Source organism: Ylistrum balloti, unplaced genomic scaffold, assembly GCF_031769215.1.
Source record: "Ylistrum balloti isolate Yb309-2 unplaced genomic scaffold, AGI_CSIRO_Ybal_v1 Utg370544, whole genome shotgun sequence".
NCBI lineage: Eukaryota > Metazoa > Mollusca > Bivalvia > Pectinida > Pectinidae > Ylistrum > Ylistrum balloti.
The window spans coordinates 775,436-792,561 of record NW_026782345.1 but is presented as its reverse complement, the minus strand read 5'-3'; the positions used below and the strand labels follow the sequence as shown (position 1 = coordinate 792,561).

The 17,126-nt window shown below is 40.5% G+C and overlaps 1 protein-coding gene across 1 annotated transcript in view; it reads right to left on the bottom strand.

The window, feature by feature from the left end:
• The window catches only part of LOC132556088 (G-protein coupled receptor GRL101-like), a 116,520-nt gene extending 102,779 nt beyond the window's left edge, over positions 1-13,741 (bottom strand). Inside the window, exons 1-5 of the mRNA XM_060220476.1 lie at positions 13,729-13,741; positions 13,090-13,260; positions 2,771-2,878; positions 866-982; positions 63-179 (exon numbers count right to left, since the gene is read on the bottom strand). Coding sequence (XP_060076459.1) covers positions 63-179; positions 866-982; positions 2,771-2,878; positions 13,090-13,260; positions 13,729-13,741 — 526 coding nt within the window. The remainder of the gene's footprint in view (positions 1-62; positions 180-865; positions 983-2,770; positions 2,879-13,089; positions 13,261-13,728) is intronic.
• Positions 13,742-17,126: the final 3,385 nt, after the last annotated feature.

Below are 17,126 nucleotides of genomic sequence, written 5' to 3'. Positions count from 1 at the left end.
CTAATAAATTGAGCTCGCTAGGAGTATTGCCTGTGAAGCTCAACTACCGGAAATATACTAACCGCAGTGTTGTTCGTCACTTCCGTCGATGCAGTGAGGTATACCGTCACAAAGGTATGCTATAGCTATACACTCGGAGTTGTTACACGTGAACTCCATGCTATAACAGGTCCGGAAATCTACAACCAAACACAATCTTATCAATGATTAATCCACTGTCAACTTCTGAACATTACATTTTGATGCTAGTATATATCCTGATGTCTGAAACAGAGAGGATACTTCGTGGTGATTGTCATCTTTACAAAAATGGCAAATTGATTAGTTTTTGGTGAAAAAATCCCGTGCCGTTGAACTATTAATTCATTAACCCAGAGGTTTTCTGACTACATAATCAATGTGGTTATAAGCACCAAAAATTAACACCGTTCAGAGAGGTAGGGTCAGTAAAGGCCTGATTCGACCTTATCGTATTCAACTTTAGAAACACTTTAACAATTAAGTATATATAAATATTCGTAATTAAGAAATGTTATTTTAAATAGGATTCGTTCATTCATTTCCTAGATGCTTCACCTGTCAGTAAGGGACTAGTTACTGAAGTACGGTACAGAAGACCCTTTTGTGCCATTTTCAGACCTGTGAGTGGTGGCCCAGTTCGTGTTTCCCTTCTAAGGGTAAAATTACACGGTTTGATGAAGTTATCAATATATATTGATGTGGTATTTTCCAGTCTACTTACACATTACATTACATGTAATTCTATCGGTCTTAAGTTTTATTGTCTCCAAAATATTCCTAAACATCAAATCTCATTCTCCTTTCAAATATAGCCGTAAACTCATAACATTATCAGGTTACCTACCACACTCTACTTCGTCCGAGTTGTCTCCACAGTCGTTCTCAAAGTTACAATGGCCATCTTGCGGGTAACAATAGCTGTTTTTACACTTGTTATGGGATGTTGGACACGTGTACGTTTCTGTAAAATGGAATTATTATCAGATCAAACTATTCTTATTGAAATCGAAATGTATTTCAATATTTTGATCCCTAGCATCAATAACACGTTATACATTAATGGATGTAAATCTGCTACTTTGTGTGCATTTTTTATTATAATATAAGAAGACAAGATGTATAACAAGATTTGTTCAGGAAAAGATTCCATAGTGTTAAGATAAACCCATAGGTTTTGTTTCTGAATGCACCTGCATCCCTATCCCTCCTTACCATTTTCTAGGCCTGGCAAATCAGCAGGTGTGCCTGCCCGTTGAGTAAAAGGAAAATTATAACACAAACCTACGATTTCATACTTTAATATTGATAAACTAAAGCTTTTTCCTCAACATGGGCTGATATCGGAAACAGCGTCTCCTCTATCGCCTCGTTTGGAATCTACAAGGGTGTCCTCGACTGTCCTTACATAGCCGCCATATGAAGGATCACGACGGTTAAATCTTTGATAATTGCTACGGAAATGGTTCCTCAGTCAACCATTTCTTTTTCATATTTCTATGATTTCAGTCCCTGGGTCACATTTCCGGTAACTGGATTTGACATAAGGAATCTAATGCTGTGCTTTTGTCTTGTCTAATTTTGTTACAAACAGCTGAATACGAACATTGCCAAAAATAAGAAAAAGTGGACAACATTTGAACAATTATATAAGTATAGGCACAAAGGCGGTATATGTAACACGCAAGAGATTTATCTCCAAATATGTCAGCACAATGCAGTCATCAAGTATGACACAGATATAAAGGCAAAAAGTTAGTTCTAGGCAACTTACCGCGAGATTTCGGGGGGGGGGGGGGGGGGGGGGGGGGGGGGGGTCCGAAAACTGTTTAACTTGTACATAAATACATCTTTTCAATCAAAGAGTATAGTAATATGGAAGAATTCAAAGAGACACTTGATCAAATATTCGTCACTTCGTTATTATGTGCTTTATACCCCGTTAATTATGGACCACTTGCTTAAATCCCCATTTATATAAACTTTTCCATCCAAATTTGGATGCAAACGAAGACAATATGATTCTTGAACAGAAATAATCTGTAGTTTGATATTTGCCCCAGTTTCTGTCGCGTGACATGTCGAAAATCGCCTCCATTCTGAAAGAGTTCCTAATCGCAATAACTTGGACACAAACAGAGCATAAGTCTCCTAGGTATTACTGATCAACAACCAGAAACGACACATCTGTGAAACAGACTATAGTAAGCTGTCCAGCGTAATTTTTTGTTAATAAAATATTGATTAAACACACATAAACGTTTTCGAATTGATAAAGAATAACTTAACTTTTCAAAAGAAAGGAAACTTTGTTACAAAGTTGTACTAAATGAAATGATTATGAATAGCTTAACTTTTCATACGAAAGGAAACTTTGTTACAAAGTTTTATTAAATGCCAGTCGAGTTGCTTTAAATAATCCATACTGAGGTATAATGGAATTTTCCAGGGGAATACACATTTATATATATAACATATGTACCCACAAACAAATCTTATTTGAAATATTAAACGATGACAGTAACTAATTAAAATCAATTATTTGAAGAAATTCGCAGATTTTGAAACGCATAATACATTACAAACAAAAAAGTACATAGATAATAAGGGACAATTTTGTTTTGGATTATGTCCTTTTTTAAATTTTATTAACCAAATCAGTCCAACACTATGATAGCATTACACGTTTTGATGTACATTTTTTCTTTATCGGGCCTCTATATTGTAAGATATTTAGATACTATTAACGTACCACAATCTTCCTCGTCTTTGCCATCGTCACAGTCACGATGACGATCACACCGCCTGATGATGTCTACACACACCGTCTTATTACACTGGAATTCCCCCTCGAGACACCCTATCACAAACAAAATTAAACAACTATAATGTTTATACCACATCTGGCATTCTGGTCTCCGATTAACTTAATCTGGATTCACAGGAGTGTAGATGTATTGTAGATCATAATGCTATGGCGTCATGTCGCCGTCATGTCGCTCTACAGTGTATGTCATGTCAACGCTTTGCATGTAGCCAGAGACAACACACATCATAACATTATGATATAGAAAAATACACTTCCTTAGCGTTTTCAAATGCTTGTTTCATGGCTTCCCCTCAATTGTTTATACAGTTTTGTAAAAGAAATTTCATAAGCATTCAGATATATACAGACAAACATCGCAAAAATTTTATCCAAGCAATACAGCTGGAATTGAGCAGGGACGTAGAACACAGTATTACGCACTGAACGTCCCTGAATGCTGTACTCAGACGAGGAAGTACACATATCATCAGTGTCTTGCCAATCGGAAATCCTTTGATACCTTCCGTGTAAGAGACGATGAATTTCTCAGTTACGGAATGTGACGATGGTTCCCGAGTCTTATCCTGGGTATCAGGTAAATATGAAATCAGATATGTTCTCACCTCAGCTTGTTACAATTGTATTTTTGTAACAAGTTTTTAACAATATGTACTTTAAACCATTAATACAAATGTTTGTGAAATTCATTTGAATCATTTAAGACTTTTAAGTATGTTTTAATTTCCAAATGAAAGCTCGGAGAAAATATTTTGATGGTAAGATATTTTATATTCAATCAACCTATCTGAAGTTTTCTTTCCGTGTAGCGATGAAATTTCCGGCGACCAGCTGTTCATGGCCATCACATTTGCAGTTTTTAGATTTTGTTGGATTTCAACCACTTTGAATTTACACACAATGCCAGAAAGCGCATGTTATCAATCATTCAAATGGATAGGATTTTCAAGGAGCTCTCCATCTTTATAACAGGATCTAATGGACACAATGATAATTCTACATGTTATCTGATATGTGAATATAATCAGCAAACGACTGTCAGATTATATTCCTTCTCAATTTGCATGCAAATTGAATGAGAGATAAAAACGGACTCCATCCAGAGAAAAAGTGATTGTAACCCCTGGAGTATCGAGGATACAGAGAGAAAAAGTGATTGTAACCCCTGGAGTATCGAGGATACAAAGAGAAAAAGTGATTGTAACCCCTGGAGTATCGAGGATACAGAGAGAAAAAGTGATTGTAACCCCTGGAGTATCGAGGATACAGAGAGAAAAAGTGATTGTAACCGCTGGGGTATCGAGGATACAGAGAGAAAAAGTGATTATATCCCCTGGAGTATCGAGGATACAGAGAGAGAGTGATTGTAACCTCTGGGGTATCGAGGATACAGGCAGAGAAAGTGATTGTAACCGCTGGGGTATCGAGGATACAGAGAGAAAAAGTGATTATATCCCCTGGAGTATCGAGGATACAGAGAGAGAGTGATTGTAACCCCTGGAGAGAGAAAGTGATTGTAACCGAAGGATACAGAGAGAGAAAGTGATTGTAACCCCTGGAGTATCGAGGATAGTTCAAGGAGTGTAGAGGGAGACAGTGATTGTAACCCCTGGAGTATCGAGGATGGTTCCAGGGGTAAAGAGCGCGAAAGTGATTGTATCCCCTGGAGTATCGAGGATACAGAGAGAGAGAGTGATTGTAACCCTTGGAGTATCGAGTATACAAAGAGAAAAAGTGATTGTAACCTCTGGAGTATCGAGGATACAGAGAGAGAGTGATTGTAACCCCTGGAGTATCGAGGATACAGAGAGAAAAAGTGATTGTATCCCCTAGAGGATACAGAGAAAGTGATTGTAACCGCTGGGGTATCGAGGATACAGAGAGAAAAAGTGATTGTATCCCCTGCAATATCGAGGATACAGAGAGAGAAAGTGATTGTAATCCAAGGAGTATGGAGGATACAGGGAGAGAGAAAGTGATAGTAAGCAATGGAGTATCGAGGATACAAAGAGAAAAAGTGATTGTAACCCCTGGAGTATCGAGGATACAGAGAGAAAAAGTGATTGTAACCCCTGGAGTATCGAGGATACAAAGAGAAAAAGTGATTGTATCCCCTGGAGTATCGAGGATACAGAGAGAGAGTGATTGTAACCCCTGGAGTATCGAGAGAGAGAAAGTGATTGTAACCCCTGAGAGAGAAGAGTGATTGTAACCCCTGGAGTATCGAGGATACAGAGAGAAAAAGTGATTGTAACCCCTGGAGTATCGAGGATACAGAGAGAAAAAGTGATTGTAACCCCTGGAGTACCGGGGGTGTAGAGAGTGATAGTGATGGTAACCCCTGGAGTATCGAGGATGGTACCGGGGGTGTAGAGAACGACAGTGATGGTAACCCCTGGAGTATCGAGGATGGTACCAGGGGTGTTGAGAGCGACAGTGATAGTAATCCCTGGAGTATCGAGGATACACAGAGAGAAAAAGTGATTGTAACCCCTGGAGTATCGAGGATACAGAGAGAGAGAGTGATTGTAACCCCTGGAGTATCGAGGATACAGAGAGAGAAAGTGATTGTAACAACTGGAGTATCGAGGATACAGAGAGAGAAAGTGATTGTAACCCCTGGAGTATCGAGGATACAGAGAGAGAAATTGATCGTTACCCCTGGAGTATCGAGGATACAGAGAGTGACAGTGATTGTAACTCCTTGGGTATCGACGATACAGAGAAAAGTGATTGTAACCCCTGGAATATCGAGGATACAGAGAGAGAAAGTGATTGTAACATCTGGAGTATCGAAGATAAAAAGAGAGAAAGTGATTGTAACCCGTGGAGTATGGAGTATACCGAGAGAGAAAGTGATTGTAATCCCAGGAGTATGGAGGATACAGAGAGAAAAAGTGATTGTAACCCCTGGAGTATCGAGGATACAGAGAGAAAAAGTGATTTTAACCCCTGGAGTATCGAGGATACAGAGAGAGAGTGATTGTAACCCCTGGAGTATCGAGGATACAGAGAGAAAAAGTGATTGTAACCCCTGGAGTATCGAGGATACAGAGAGAAAAAGTGATTGTAACCCCTGGAGTATCGAGGATACAGAGAGAGAGTGATTATAACCTCTGGAGTATCGAGGATACAGAGAGAAAAAGTGATTGTAACCCCTGCAATATCGAGGATACAGAGAGTGAAAGTGATTTTAACTCGTGGGGTATCGAGGATACAGGCAGAGAAAGTGATTGTAACCGCTGGGGTATCGAGGATACAGAGAGAAAAAGTGATTGTATCCCCTGGAGTATCGAGGATGGTACCGGGGGTGTAGAGAAAGAAGATCAGACTAAACACAACAATACACAGGGTGGAATAGAGTGATAGTGATTGTAACCCCTGGAGTATCGAGGATACAGAGAGAGAAAGTGATTGTAACCCCTGGAGTATCGAGGATACAGAGAGAAAGTGATTGTAACCCTGGAGTATCGAGGATACAGAGAGAGAATTGTAGTGATTGTAACCCCTGGAGTATCGAGGATACAGAGAGAGACACAGTGCATGTATCCTTTGGAGTATCGTGGAGAGAGAGAGAAAGTGATAGTAAGCACTGGAGTATCGAGGATACAAAGAGAGAAAGTGATTGTATCCCAATGGATTATCGAGGATACAGAGAGAAAAAGTGATTGTAACCCCTGGAGTATCGAGGATACAGAGAGAAAAAGTGATTGTAACCCCTGGAGTATCGAGGATACAGAGAGAGGAAGTAATTGTAACACCTGGAGTATCGAGGATACAGAGAGAGAGAGAGTGATTGTATCCCCTGGAGTATCGAGGATACAAAGAGAAAAAGTGATTGTATCCCCTGGAGTATCGAGGATACAGAGAGAGAGAGTGATTGTAACCCCTGGAGTATCGAGGATACAAAGAGAAAAAGTGATCGAGGATACAGAGAGTGAAAGTGATCGTAACATCGGGAGTATCGGGGATACAAAGAGAATAAGTGATTGTAACCCCTGGAGTATCAAGGATACATAGAGAGAAAGTGATCGTAACCCCTGGAGTATCGAGGATACAGAGAGAGTAAGTGATTGTATCCCCTGGAGTATCGAGGATACAAAGAGAAAAAGTGATTGTAACCCCTGGAGTATCGAGGATACAGAGAGAAATAGTGATTGTAACCCCTGGAGTATCGAGGATACAGAGAGTGAAAAGTGATTGTAACCCCTGGAGTATCGAGGATACAGAGAGAGAAAGTGATAGTAAACCTGGAGTATCGAGGACGGTTCCAAAGGAACGGAGAGAGTAAGTCCTTGTAACCACTGGAGTATCGAGGATACAGAGAGAGAAAGTGATTGTAATCCCTGGAGTATCGAGGATACAGAGAGAGAAAATGATTGTAACCCCTGTAGTATCGAGGATAGAGAGAGAGAAAGTGATTGTAACCCCTGGAGTATCGAGGATACAGAGAGAAAGTGAAAGTGATACAGAGAGAAAAAGTGATTGTAACCCCTGGAGTATCGAGGATACAGAGAGAAAAAGTGATTTTAACCCCTGGAGTATACAGAGAGATACAGAGAGAGAGAAAAGTGATTGTAACCCCTGGAGTATCGAGGATACAGAGAGAAAAAGTGATTGTAACCAATAGGAGTATCGAGGATGGTACAGAGAGTAAAAGTGATTGTAACCCCTGGACTACCGAGGATACAGAGAGAGAAAGTGATTGTAACATCTGGAGTATCGAAGATACAAAGAGAGAAAGTGATTGTAACCCCTGGAGTATCGAGGATACAGAGAGAAAAAGTGATTGTAACCCCTGGAGTATCGAGGATACAGAGAGAGAAAGTGATTGTAACCCCTGGAGTATCGAGGATACAGAGAGAAAAAGTGATTATAACCCCTGGAGTATCGAGGATACAGAGAGAAAAAGTGATTGTGAACGGAAGAGAAAAAGTCATCGAAACAGAGAGAGTATCGAAGATAATGAGAGAGAAAGTGATTGTAACCCCTGGAGTATCGAGGACACAGAGAGAGAAAGTGATTGTAACCCCTGGAGTATCGAGGATAGAGAGAGAGAGAAAAGAGTGATACGAGGAGAGAGAAAAAGTGATTGTAAACTCTGGAAAGGAGACAGTGATTGTAACCCCTTGGGTATCGAGGATACAGAGAGAAAAAGTGATTGTATCCCCTGCAATATCGAGGATACAGAGAGATGAAAAGATTGTAACCGCTGGAGTATGGAGTATACAGAGAGAGAAAGTGATTGTAATCCCAGGAGTATGGAGGATACAGAGAGAAAAAGTGATTGTAACCCCTGGAGTATCGAGGACACAGAGAGAGAAAGTGATTGTAACCCCTGGAGTATCGAGGATACAGAGAGAAAAAGTGATTGTAACCCCTGGAGTATCGAGGATACAGAAAGAGAGTGATTGTAACCCCTGGAGTATCGAGGATACAGAGAGAAAAAGTGATTGTAACCCCTGGAGTATCGAGGATACAAAGAGAAAAAGTGATTGTATCCCTTGGAGTATCGAGGATACAGAGAGAAAAAGTAATTGTAACCCCTGGAGTATCGAGGATACAGAGAGAAAAAGTGATTGTAACCGCTGGAGTATCGAGGATACAGAGAGAAAAAGTGATTGTATCCCCTGTAATATCGAGGATACAGAGAGAGAAAGTATCGATACAAAGAGAAAAAGTGATTGTATCCCCATGGAGTATCGAGGATACAGAGAGAGAGTGATTGTAACCCCTGTAGTATCGAGGATACAAAGAGAAAAAGTGATTGTAGCTTCTGGAGTATCGAGGATATAGAGAGAAAAAGTGATTGTAACCCCGGGAGTATCGAGGATACAGAGAGAAAAAGTGATTTTAACCCCTGGCGTATCGAGGATACAGAGAGAGAGTGATTGTAACCCCTGGAGTATCGAGGATACAGAGAGAGAAAGTGATTGTATCCCCTGCAATATCGAGGATGGAGTGATTGCAACACTTGGAGTATGGAGGATACAGAGAGAGAAAGTGCTTGTAATCCCTGGAGTATGGAGGATACAGAGAGAGAAAGTGATTGTAATCCCTGGAGTATCGAGGATACAGAGAGAGAAAATGATTGTAACCCCTGTAGTATCGAGGATACAAAGAGAAAAAATGATTGTAGCTTCTAAAGTATCGAGGATATAGAGAGAAAAAGTGATTGTAACCCCGGGAGTATCGAGGATACAGAGAGAAAAAGTGATTTTAACCCCTGGCGTATCGAGGATACAAAGAGAAAAAGTGATTGTAACCCCTGGAGTATCGAGGATACAGAGAGAGAAAGTGATTGTAACATCTGGAGTATCGAAGATAAAAAGAGAGAAAGTGATTGTAACCCCTGGAGTATCGAGGATACAGAGAGAGAAAGTGATTGTAAATCCTGGAGTATCCAGGATACAAAGAGAAAAATTGATTGTAACCCCTGGAGTATCGAGGATACAGAGAGAAAAAGTGATTGTAACCCCTGGAGTATCGAGGATACAAAGAGAAAAAGTGATTGTATCCTTTGGAGTATCGAGGATACACAGAGAAAAAGTGATTGTAACCCCTGGAGTATCGAGGATACAGAGAGAAAAAGTGATTGTAACCCCTGGAGTATCGAGGATACAGAGAGAAAAAGTGATTGTAACCCCTGGAGTATCGAGGATACAGAGAGAAAAAGTGATTGTATCCCAATGGAGTATCGAGGATACAGAGAGAAAAAGTGATTGTAACCCCTGGAGTATCGAGGATACAGAGAGAAAAAGTGATTGTAACCCCTGGAGTATCGAGGATACAGAGAATGAATGTGATTGTAACCCCTGGAGTATCGAGGATACAGAGAGAGAAAGTGATTGTAACCCCTGGAGTATTGAGGATACAGAGAGAAAAAGTGATTGTAACCCCTGGAGTATCGAGGATACAAAGAGAAAAAGTGATTGTAACCTCTGGAGTATCGAGGATACAGAGAGAGAGTGATTGTAACCCCTGGAGTATCGAGGATACAGAGAGAAAAAGTGATTGTATCCCCTGCAGTATCGAGGATACAGAGAAAGAAAGTGATAGTAAGCACTGGAGTATCGAGGATACAGAGAGAAAAAGTGATTGTATCCCCTGGAGTATCGAGGATACAGAGAGAGAGAGTGATTGTAACCCCTGGGGTATAGAGGATACAGGCTGAGAAAGTGATTGTAAGTGATTGTAACCCCTGGAGTATCGAGGATACAAACCGAATACGCGCGTGTACACCCGTGAGTTTCGAGGATACAGAGAGAAAAAGTGATTGTAACCCCTGGAGTATCGAGGATACAGAGAGAGAAAGTGATTCTAACATCTGGAGTATCGAAGATAAAAAGAGAGAAAGTGATTGTAACCCCTGGAGTATCGAGGATACAGAGAGAAAAAGTGATTGTATCCCCTGGAGTATCGAGGATACAGAGAGAGAAAGTGATTGTAACCCCTGGAGTATCGAGGATACAGAGAAAGTGATTGTAACCCCTGGAGTATCGAGGATACAGAGAGAGAGAGGGTGATTGTAACCCATGGAGTATCAAGGATACATAGAGAAAATGTGATTGTATCTCTAGGAGTATCGAGGATACAGAGAGAGGAAAAGATTGTAACCCCTGGAGTGTGGAGTATACAGAGAGAGAAAGTGATTGTATTCCCAGGAGTATGGAGGATACAGAGAGTGAAAGTGATTGTAACCCCTGGAGTATCGAGGATACAGAGAGAGAAAGTGATTGTAACCCCTGGAGTATCGAGGATACAGAGAGAGAAAGTGATTGTAACAACTGGAGTATCGAGGATACAGAGAGAGAAAGTGATTGTAACCCCTGGAGTATCGAGGATACAGAGAGAGAAAGTGATTGTAACCCCTGGGGTATCGAGGATACAGAGAGAGAAAGTGATCGTAACATCTGGAGTATCGAGGATATAGAGAGAGAAAGTGATTGTAACCCCTGGGGTATCGAGGATACAGATAAAAAAGTGATTGTAACCCCTGGATTATCGAGGATACAGAGAGAGAAAGTGGTTGTAACCCCTGGAGAGAGGATACAGAGAGAGAAAGTGATTGTAACCCCTGGAGTATCGAGGATACAGAGAGAGAAAGTGATTGTAACATCTGGAGTATCGAAGATAAAAAGAGAGAAAGTGATTGTAACCCCTGAGATCGAGGATACAGAGAGAAAAAGTGATTGTAACCCCTGGAGTATCGAGGATACAGAGAGTGAAAGTGATTGTAACCCCTGGAGTATCGAGGATACAGAGAGTGAAAGTGATTGTAACCCCAGGAGTATCGAGTATACAGAGAGAGAAAGTGATTGTAACCCCTGGAGTATCGAGGATACAGAGAGAAAAAGTGATTGTAACCCCTGGAGTATCGAGGATACAGAGAGAGAGTGATTGTAACCCCTGGAGTATCGAGGATACAGAGAGAGAAAGTGATTGTAACCACTGGAGTATCGAGGATACAGAGGAAAAAGTATCGTAACCCTGGAGTATCGAGGATACAGAGAGCGAAAGTGATTGTAATACCTTGAATTTCGAGGATACAGAGAGTGAAAGTGATCGTAACATCGGGAGTATCGGGGATACAAAGAGAATAAGTGATTGTAACCCCTGGAGTATCAAGGATACATAGAGAAAAAGTGATTGTAACCCCTGGAGTATCGAGGATACAGAGAGAAAAAGTGATTGTAACCCCTGGAGTATCGAGGATACAGAGAGAAAAAGTGATTGTAACCCCTGGAGTATCGAGGATACAAAGAGAAAAAGTGATTGTAACTCCTGGAGTATCGAGGATACAAAGAGAAAAAGTGATTGTAACCCCTGGAGTATCGAGGATACAGAGAGAAAAAGTGATTGTAACCCCTGGAGTATCGAGGATACAGAGAGAAAAAGTGATTGTAACCCCTGGAGTATCGAGGATACAGAGAGAGAGGATACAGAGAAAAAGTGATGATTATCGAGTAACCCCTGGAGTATCGAGGATACAGAGAGAGAAAGTGATTGTAACCCCTGGAGTATCGAGGATACAGAGAGAAAAGTGATTGTAACCCCTGGAGTATCGAGGATGGCAGAGAGAGACAGTGATTGTAATCCCTTGGGTATCGAGGATACAGAGAGAAAAAGTGATTGTAACCCATGGAGAGAAAGTGATCGTAACATCTGGAGTATCGAAGATAAAGAGAGAGAAAGTGATTGTAACCCCTGGAGTTTCGAGGATACAGAGAGAGGAAAAGATTGTAACCCGTGGATTGTAACCCCCTGGAGTATCGAGGATACAGAGAGAGAAAGTGATTGTAACCCCCTGGAGTATCGAGGATCTTTCCTGGGATGCAGAGAGAGAAAGTGATAGTAAGCAATGGAGTATCGAGGATACAAAGAGAAAAAGTGATTGTAACCCGTAGAGTATCGAGGATACAGAAAGAGAGTGATTGTAACCCCTGGAGTATCGAGGATACAGAGAGAAAAAGTAATTGTAGAGAGAAAAAGTAAGTGTTTGTAACCCCTGGAGTATCGAGGATACAGAGAGTGAAAGTGATTTTAACTCCTGGGGTATCGAGGATACAGAGAGAAAAAGTGATTGTAACCCCTGGAGTATCGAGGATACAGAGAGAGAGTGTGGAGTTAACACAAGATTTACATTTAATAGATATTATAAAGCGATTCTTAACTTTTAAAAACCGTTTTATAATGTTGCTGGCAAATTAACATGAAAACAGTTACGTGATTATGGAATTGAAATTGATTCAAGATTTTTTGTATAGAATGATCAAATGTTTTACGAAAATTCGCAATTTGTCATTATCAAATTGCATGTACATGTAACAGGTATTGGGTCATCTACCCGACCACGTGGGTTTTCCCCGGGTACTCCGGTTTCCTCCCACAATGAACGCGCTAACATCCGGGCCAACAAGGGTGATTAGTATAAGTTGAAATAACTTGGTTCGTAATTGTTGTGAAATTGTAAAGTTTATATATTAAATTTATTTTCTTTGTTGTCTCTATTGTGACGTCATAATAAACATGGTAGAAACAATGGGCATTGTACTTACCATCTGGAAATCGTGTTACCATGGCTAAATGGTAGATAGTGGCCAGGTTTTTACAAGCTAAATAAAGTGTGATAACAGCAATATCACGAATAAGTAAGAATCTACATTTGATAAAAGCTAAAATCGTATTTGCATTTTTTCTTATATTGTCAGGATAATACAGTATAAATGGAAGTTCCCTCTCACCACAAACGTCGACAGCCTCGTCCTTCCCAGTACTACATTCGCTGACCCCGTTGCAGACAAGCGATTGGTCGATACATTCGGTGCCAGCCTCGTTACAGTGGAAGGAATCCGAATCAACACAAAGATTGTTATCTACCAGAATATCCACACCTCCACTCAAGGGACGAAAAACTGCCGAGAAAACACAAAGAATTAGTCAGAATGAAATAAGATGAGGATTATTTTGAGAAACAGTCATACTTACAATGTAGTTGTTCGAAATATCCCATCATTATTGCTTAAGACCTTGCTTGCGAAATGTGTACTTTCTATAAAAGAAGATATTCTATGGAAACAGACCATCATTCAACACAAATAAAAACGAGATATATTTGTTTTCTGTCGGCAAAAGATTGTTTACAGATAACGGATTGGTGTTTTTGGTTCGTTAAATTGTCGTTAAACATAATATATCACTGGTTTGGAGGCACGGCACGCCGGTGCAGCGCAACAGTGTTTCAGCCATCAAGGTTTGTTTAACTTTCTTGGCTACATTCAACACAAATAAAAACGACATATATTTGTTTTGCATGTCCCTAATGTAACCATTGTACAAATTTCTTGTAATAAGATGAACATTGTACACAAGCTTCATTTCACCTGTCAAGGTCATTTCCCTCACTCTATTGGACAACACACCAAATTACACTTCCTTTTCTCGATGTAACGACCATCACACTATCCAACAGCTCAAGCACTTTGTCAACAAGGTCTTGCTACATTCAACACAAATAAAACACTCTCTATATCACACTACCTTTTCTCTCTAACATAAAGATTCCTTCTCTCTATACAACACCATACAGTCACACTCCTTCTCTCTCTATCACAACATACAGTCACACTCGGAGGCACGGCTCTCTATATCACAACATACAGTCACACTCCTTCTCTCAATATCACAACATACAGTCACACTCCTTCTCTCTATATCACAATATATAGGCACAATCCTTCTCTCCATATCACAACATACAGTCACACTCCTTCCCTCTCTATCACAACATATATATAAACTCCTTCCCTCTCTTTCACAACATACAGTCACACTCCTTCTCTCTATATCACAACATACAGTCATACTCCTTCTCTCTCTATCACAACATACAGTCACACTCCTTCTCTCTATATCACAACATACAGTCACACTCCTTCCCTCTCTATCACAACATACACTCACACTCCTTCCCTCTCTATCACAACATACAGTCACACTCCTTCCAACTCTATCACAACATTCAGTCACACTCCTTCTCTCTATATCACAGCATACAGTCACACTCCTTCTCACTCTATCACAACATACACTCACACTCCTTCCCTCTCTGTCACAACATACAATCACACTCCTTCCTCTCTCTCTATCACAACATACAGTCACATTCCTTCTTACTCTATCACAACATACACTCACACTCCTTCTCTCTCTATCACAACATACAGTCACACTCCTTATCTCTATATCACAACATACAGTCACACTCCTTCTCACACTATCACAACATACAGTCAAACTCCTTCTCTCTCAATCACAACATACAGTCAAACTCCTTCTCTCTCTATCACAACATACAGTCACACTCCTTTTCTCTATATCAAAACATACAGTCACACTCCGTCCCTCTCTATCACAACACACAGTCACACTCCTTCTCTCTATATCACAACATACAGTCACACTCCTTCCCTCTCTAACACAAGATACAGTCACACTCCTTCTCTCTATATCACAACATACAGTCACACTCCTTCTCTCTATATCACAACATACAGACACACTCCTTCTCTCTCTATCACAACATACAGTCACACTCCTTATCTCTATATCACAACATACAGTCACACTCCTTCCCTCTCTATCACAACATACACTCACACTCCTTCCCTCTCTGTCACTACATACAGTCACACTCCTTCTCTCTCTATCACAACATACAGTCACACTCTTTCTCTCTATATCACACCATACAGTCACACTCCTTCTCTCTATATCACAACATACAGTCACACTCCTTCCCTCTCTATCACAACATACACTCACACTCCTTCCCTCTCTGTCACTACATACACTCAAACTCCTTCTCTCTCTATCACAACATACAGTCACACTCCTTCCAACACTATCACATCATACGGTCACATTCCTTCTCACTATAATACAACATACAGTCATACTCATTCTCTCTCTATCACAACATACAGTCACACTCCTTTTCTCTATATCACAACATACAGTCACACTCCTTCTCTCTATATCACATCATACACTCACAATCCTTCCCTCTCTGTCACAACATACAGTCACACTCCTTCTCTCTCAATCACAACATACAGTTATACTCCTCTCTCTATCACACAATACAGTCACACTCCTTCTCTCTACATCACAACATACAGTCACACTCCTTCCCACTCTATCACATCATGCAGTCACACTCCTTTCCTCTCTATCACAACATACAGTCACACTCCTTCTCTCTATATCACACCATACACTCACACTGCTTCCCTCTTTATCACAACATACAGTCACACTCCTTCTCACTCTATCACAACATACAGTCACACCCCTTCTCACTCTATCACAACATACAGTCACACTCCTTCTCTCTATATCACAACATAAAGTCACACTCCTTCCCACTCTATCACAATATGCAGTCACACTCATTCTCTCTCTATCACAACATAAAGTCACACCCCTTCTCTCTATATCACAATATATAGGCACACTCCTTCTCTCTATATCACAATATACAGTCACAATCCTTCGCACTCTATCACAACATACAGTCACAATCCTTCTCACACTATCACATCATACGGTCACATTCCTTCTCACTATAATACAACATACAGTCAAACTCCTTCTCTCTCTATCACAACATACAGTCACACTCCTTTTCTCTATATCAAAACATACAGTCACACTCCGTCCCTCTCTATCACAACACACAGTCACACTCTTTCTCTCTATATCACACCATACAGTCACACTCCTTCCCTCTCTATCACAACATACAGTCACACTCCTTCCCTCTATATCACAACATACAGTCACACTCCTCTCTATATCACAACATACACTCACACTGCTTCCCTCTTTATCACAACATACAGTCACACTCCTTCTCACTCTATCATAACATACAGTCACACCCCTTCTCACTCTATCACAACTTACAGTCACACTGCTTCCGTCTCTATCAAAACATAAAGTCATACTGCTTCCCTCTCTATCACAACACACAGTCACACTCCTTCTCTCTATATCACACAATACAGTCACACTCCTTCTCTCTATATCACAACATACAGTCACACTCCTTCCCACTCTATCACACCATACAGTCACACTCCTTTCCTCTCTATCACAACATACAGTCACACTCCTTTTCTCTCTATCACAACATACAGTCACACTTCTTCCGTCTCTATCACAACATACAGTCACATTCCTTTTCTCTATATCACAACATATAGGTACACTCCTTCCCACTCTATCACAACATACAGTCACACCCCTTCTCACTCTATCACAACTTACAGTCACACTGCTTCCCTCTCTATCAAAACATACAGTCACACTCCTTCCCACTCTATCACAACATGCAGTCACACTCATTCTCACGCTATCACAACATACAGTCACAATCCCTCTCTCTATATCATAACATACAGTCACACTCCTTCTCTCTATATCACAAGATACAGTCACACTCCTTCTCTTTCTATCCCACCACACAGTCACACTGCTTCCATCTCTATCACAAGATACAGTCACACTCCTCTCTCTATCACAACATACAGTCACACCCCTTCTCTCTATATCACAATATATAGGCACACTCCTTCTCTCCATATCACATCATACACTCACACTCCTTCCCTCTCTGTCACAACATACAATCACACTCCTTCCTCTCTCTCTATCACAACATACAGTCACACTCCTTCTCTCTCTATCACAACATACAGTTATACTCCTCTCAATCACA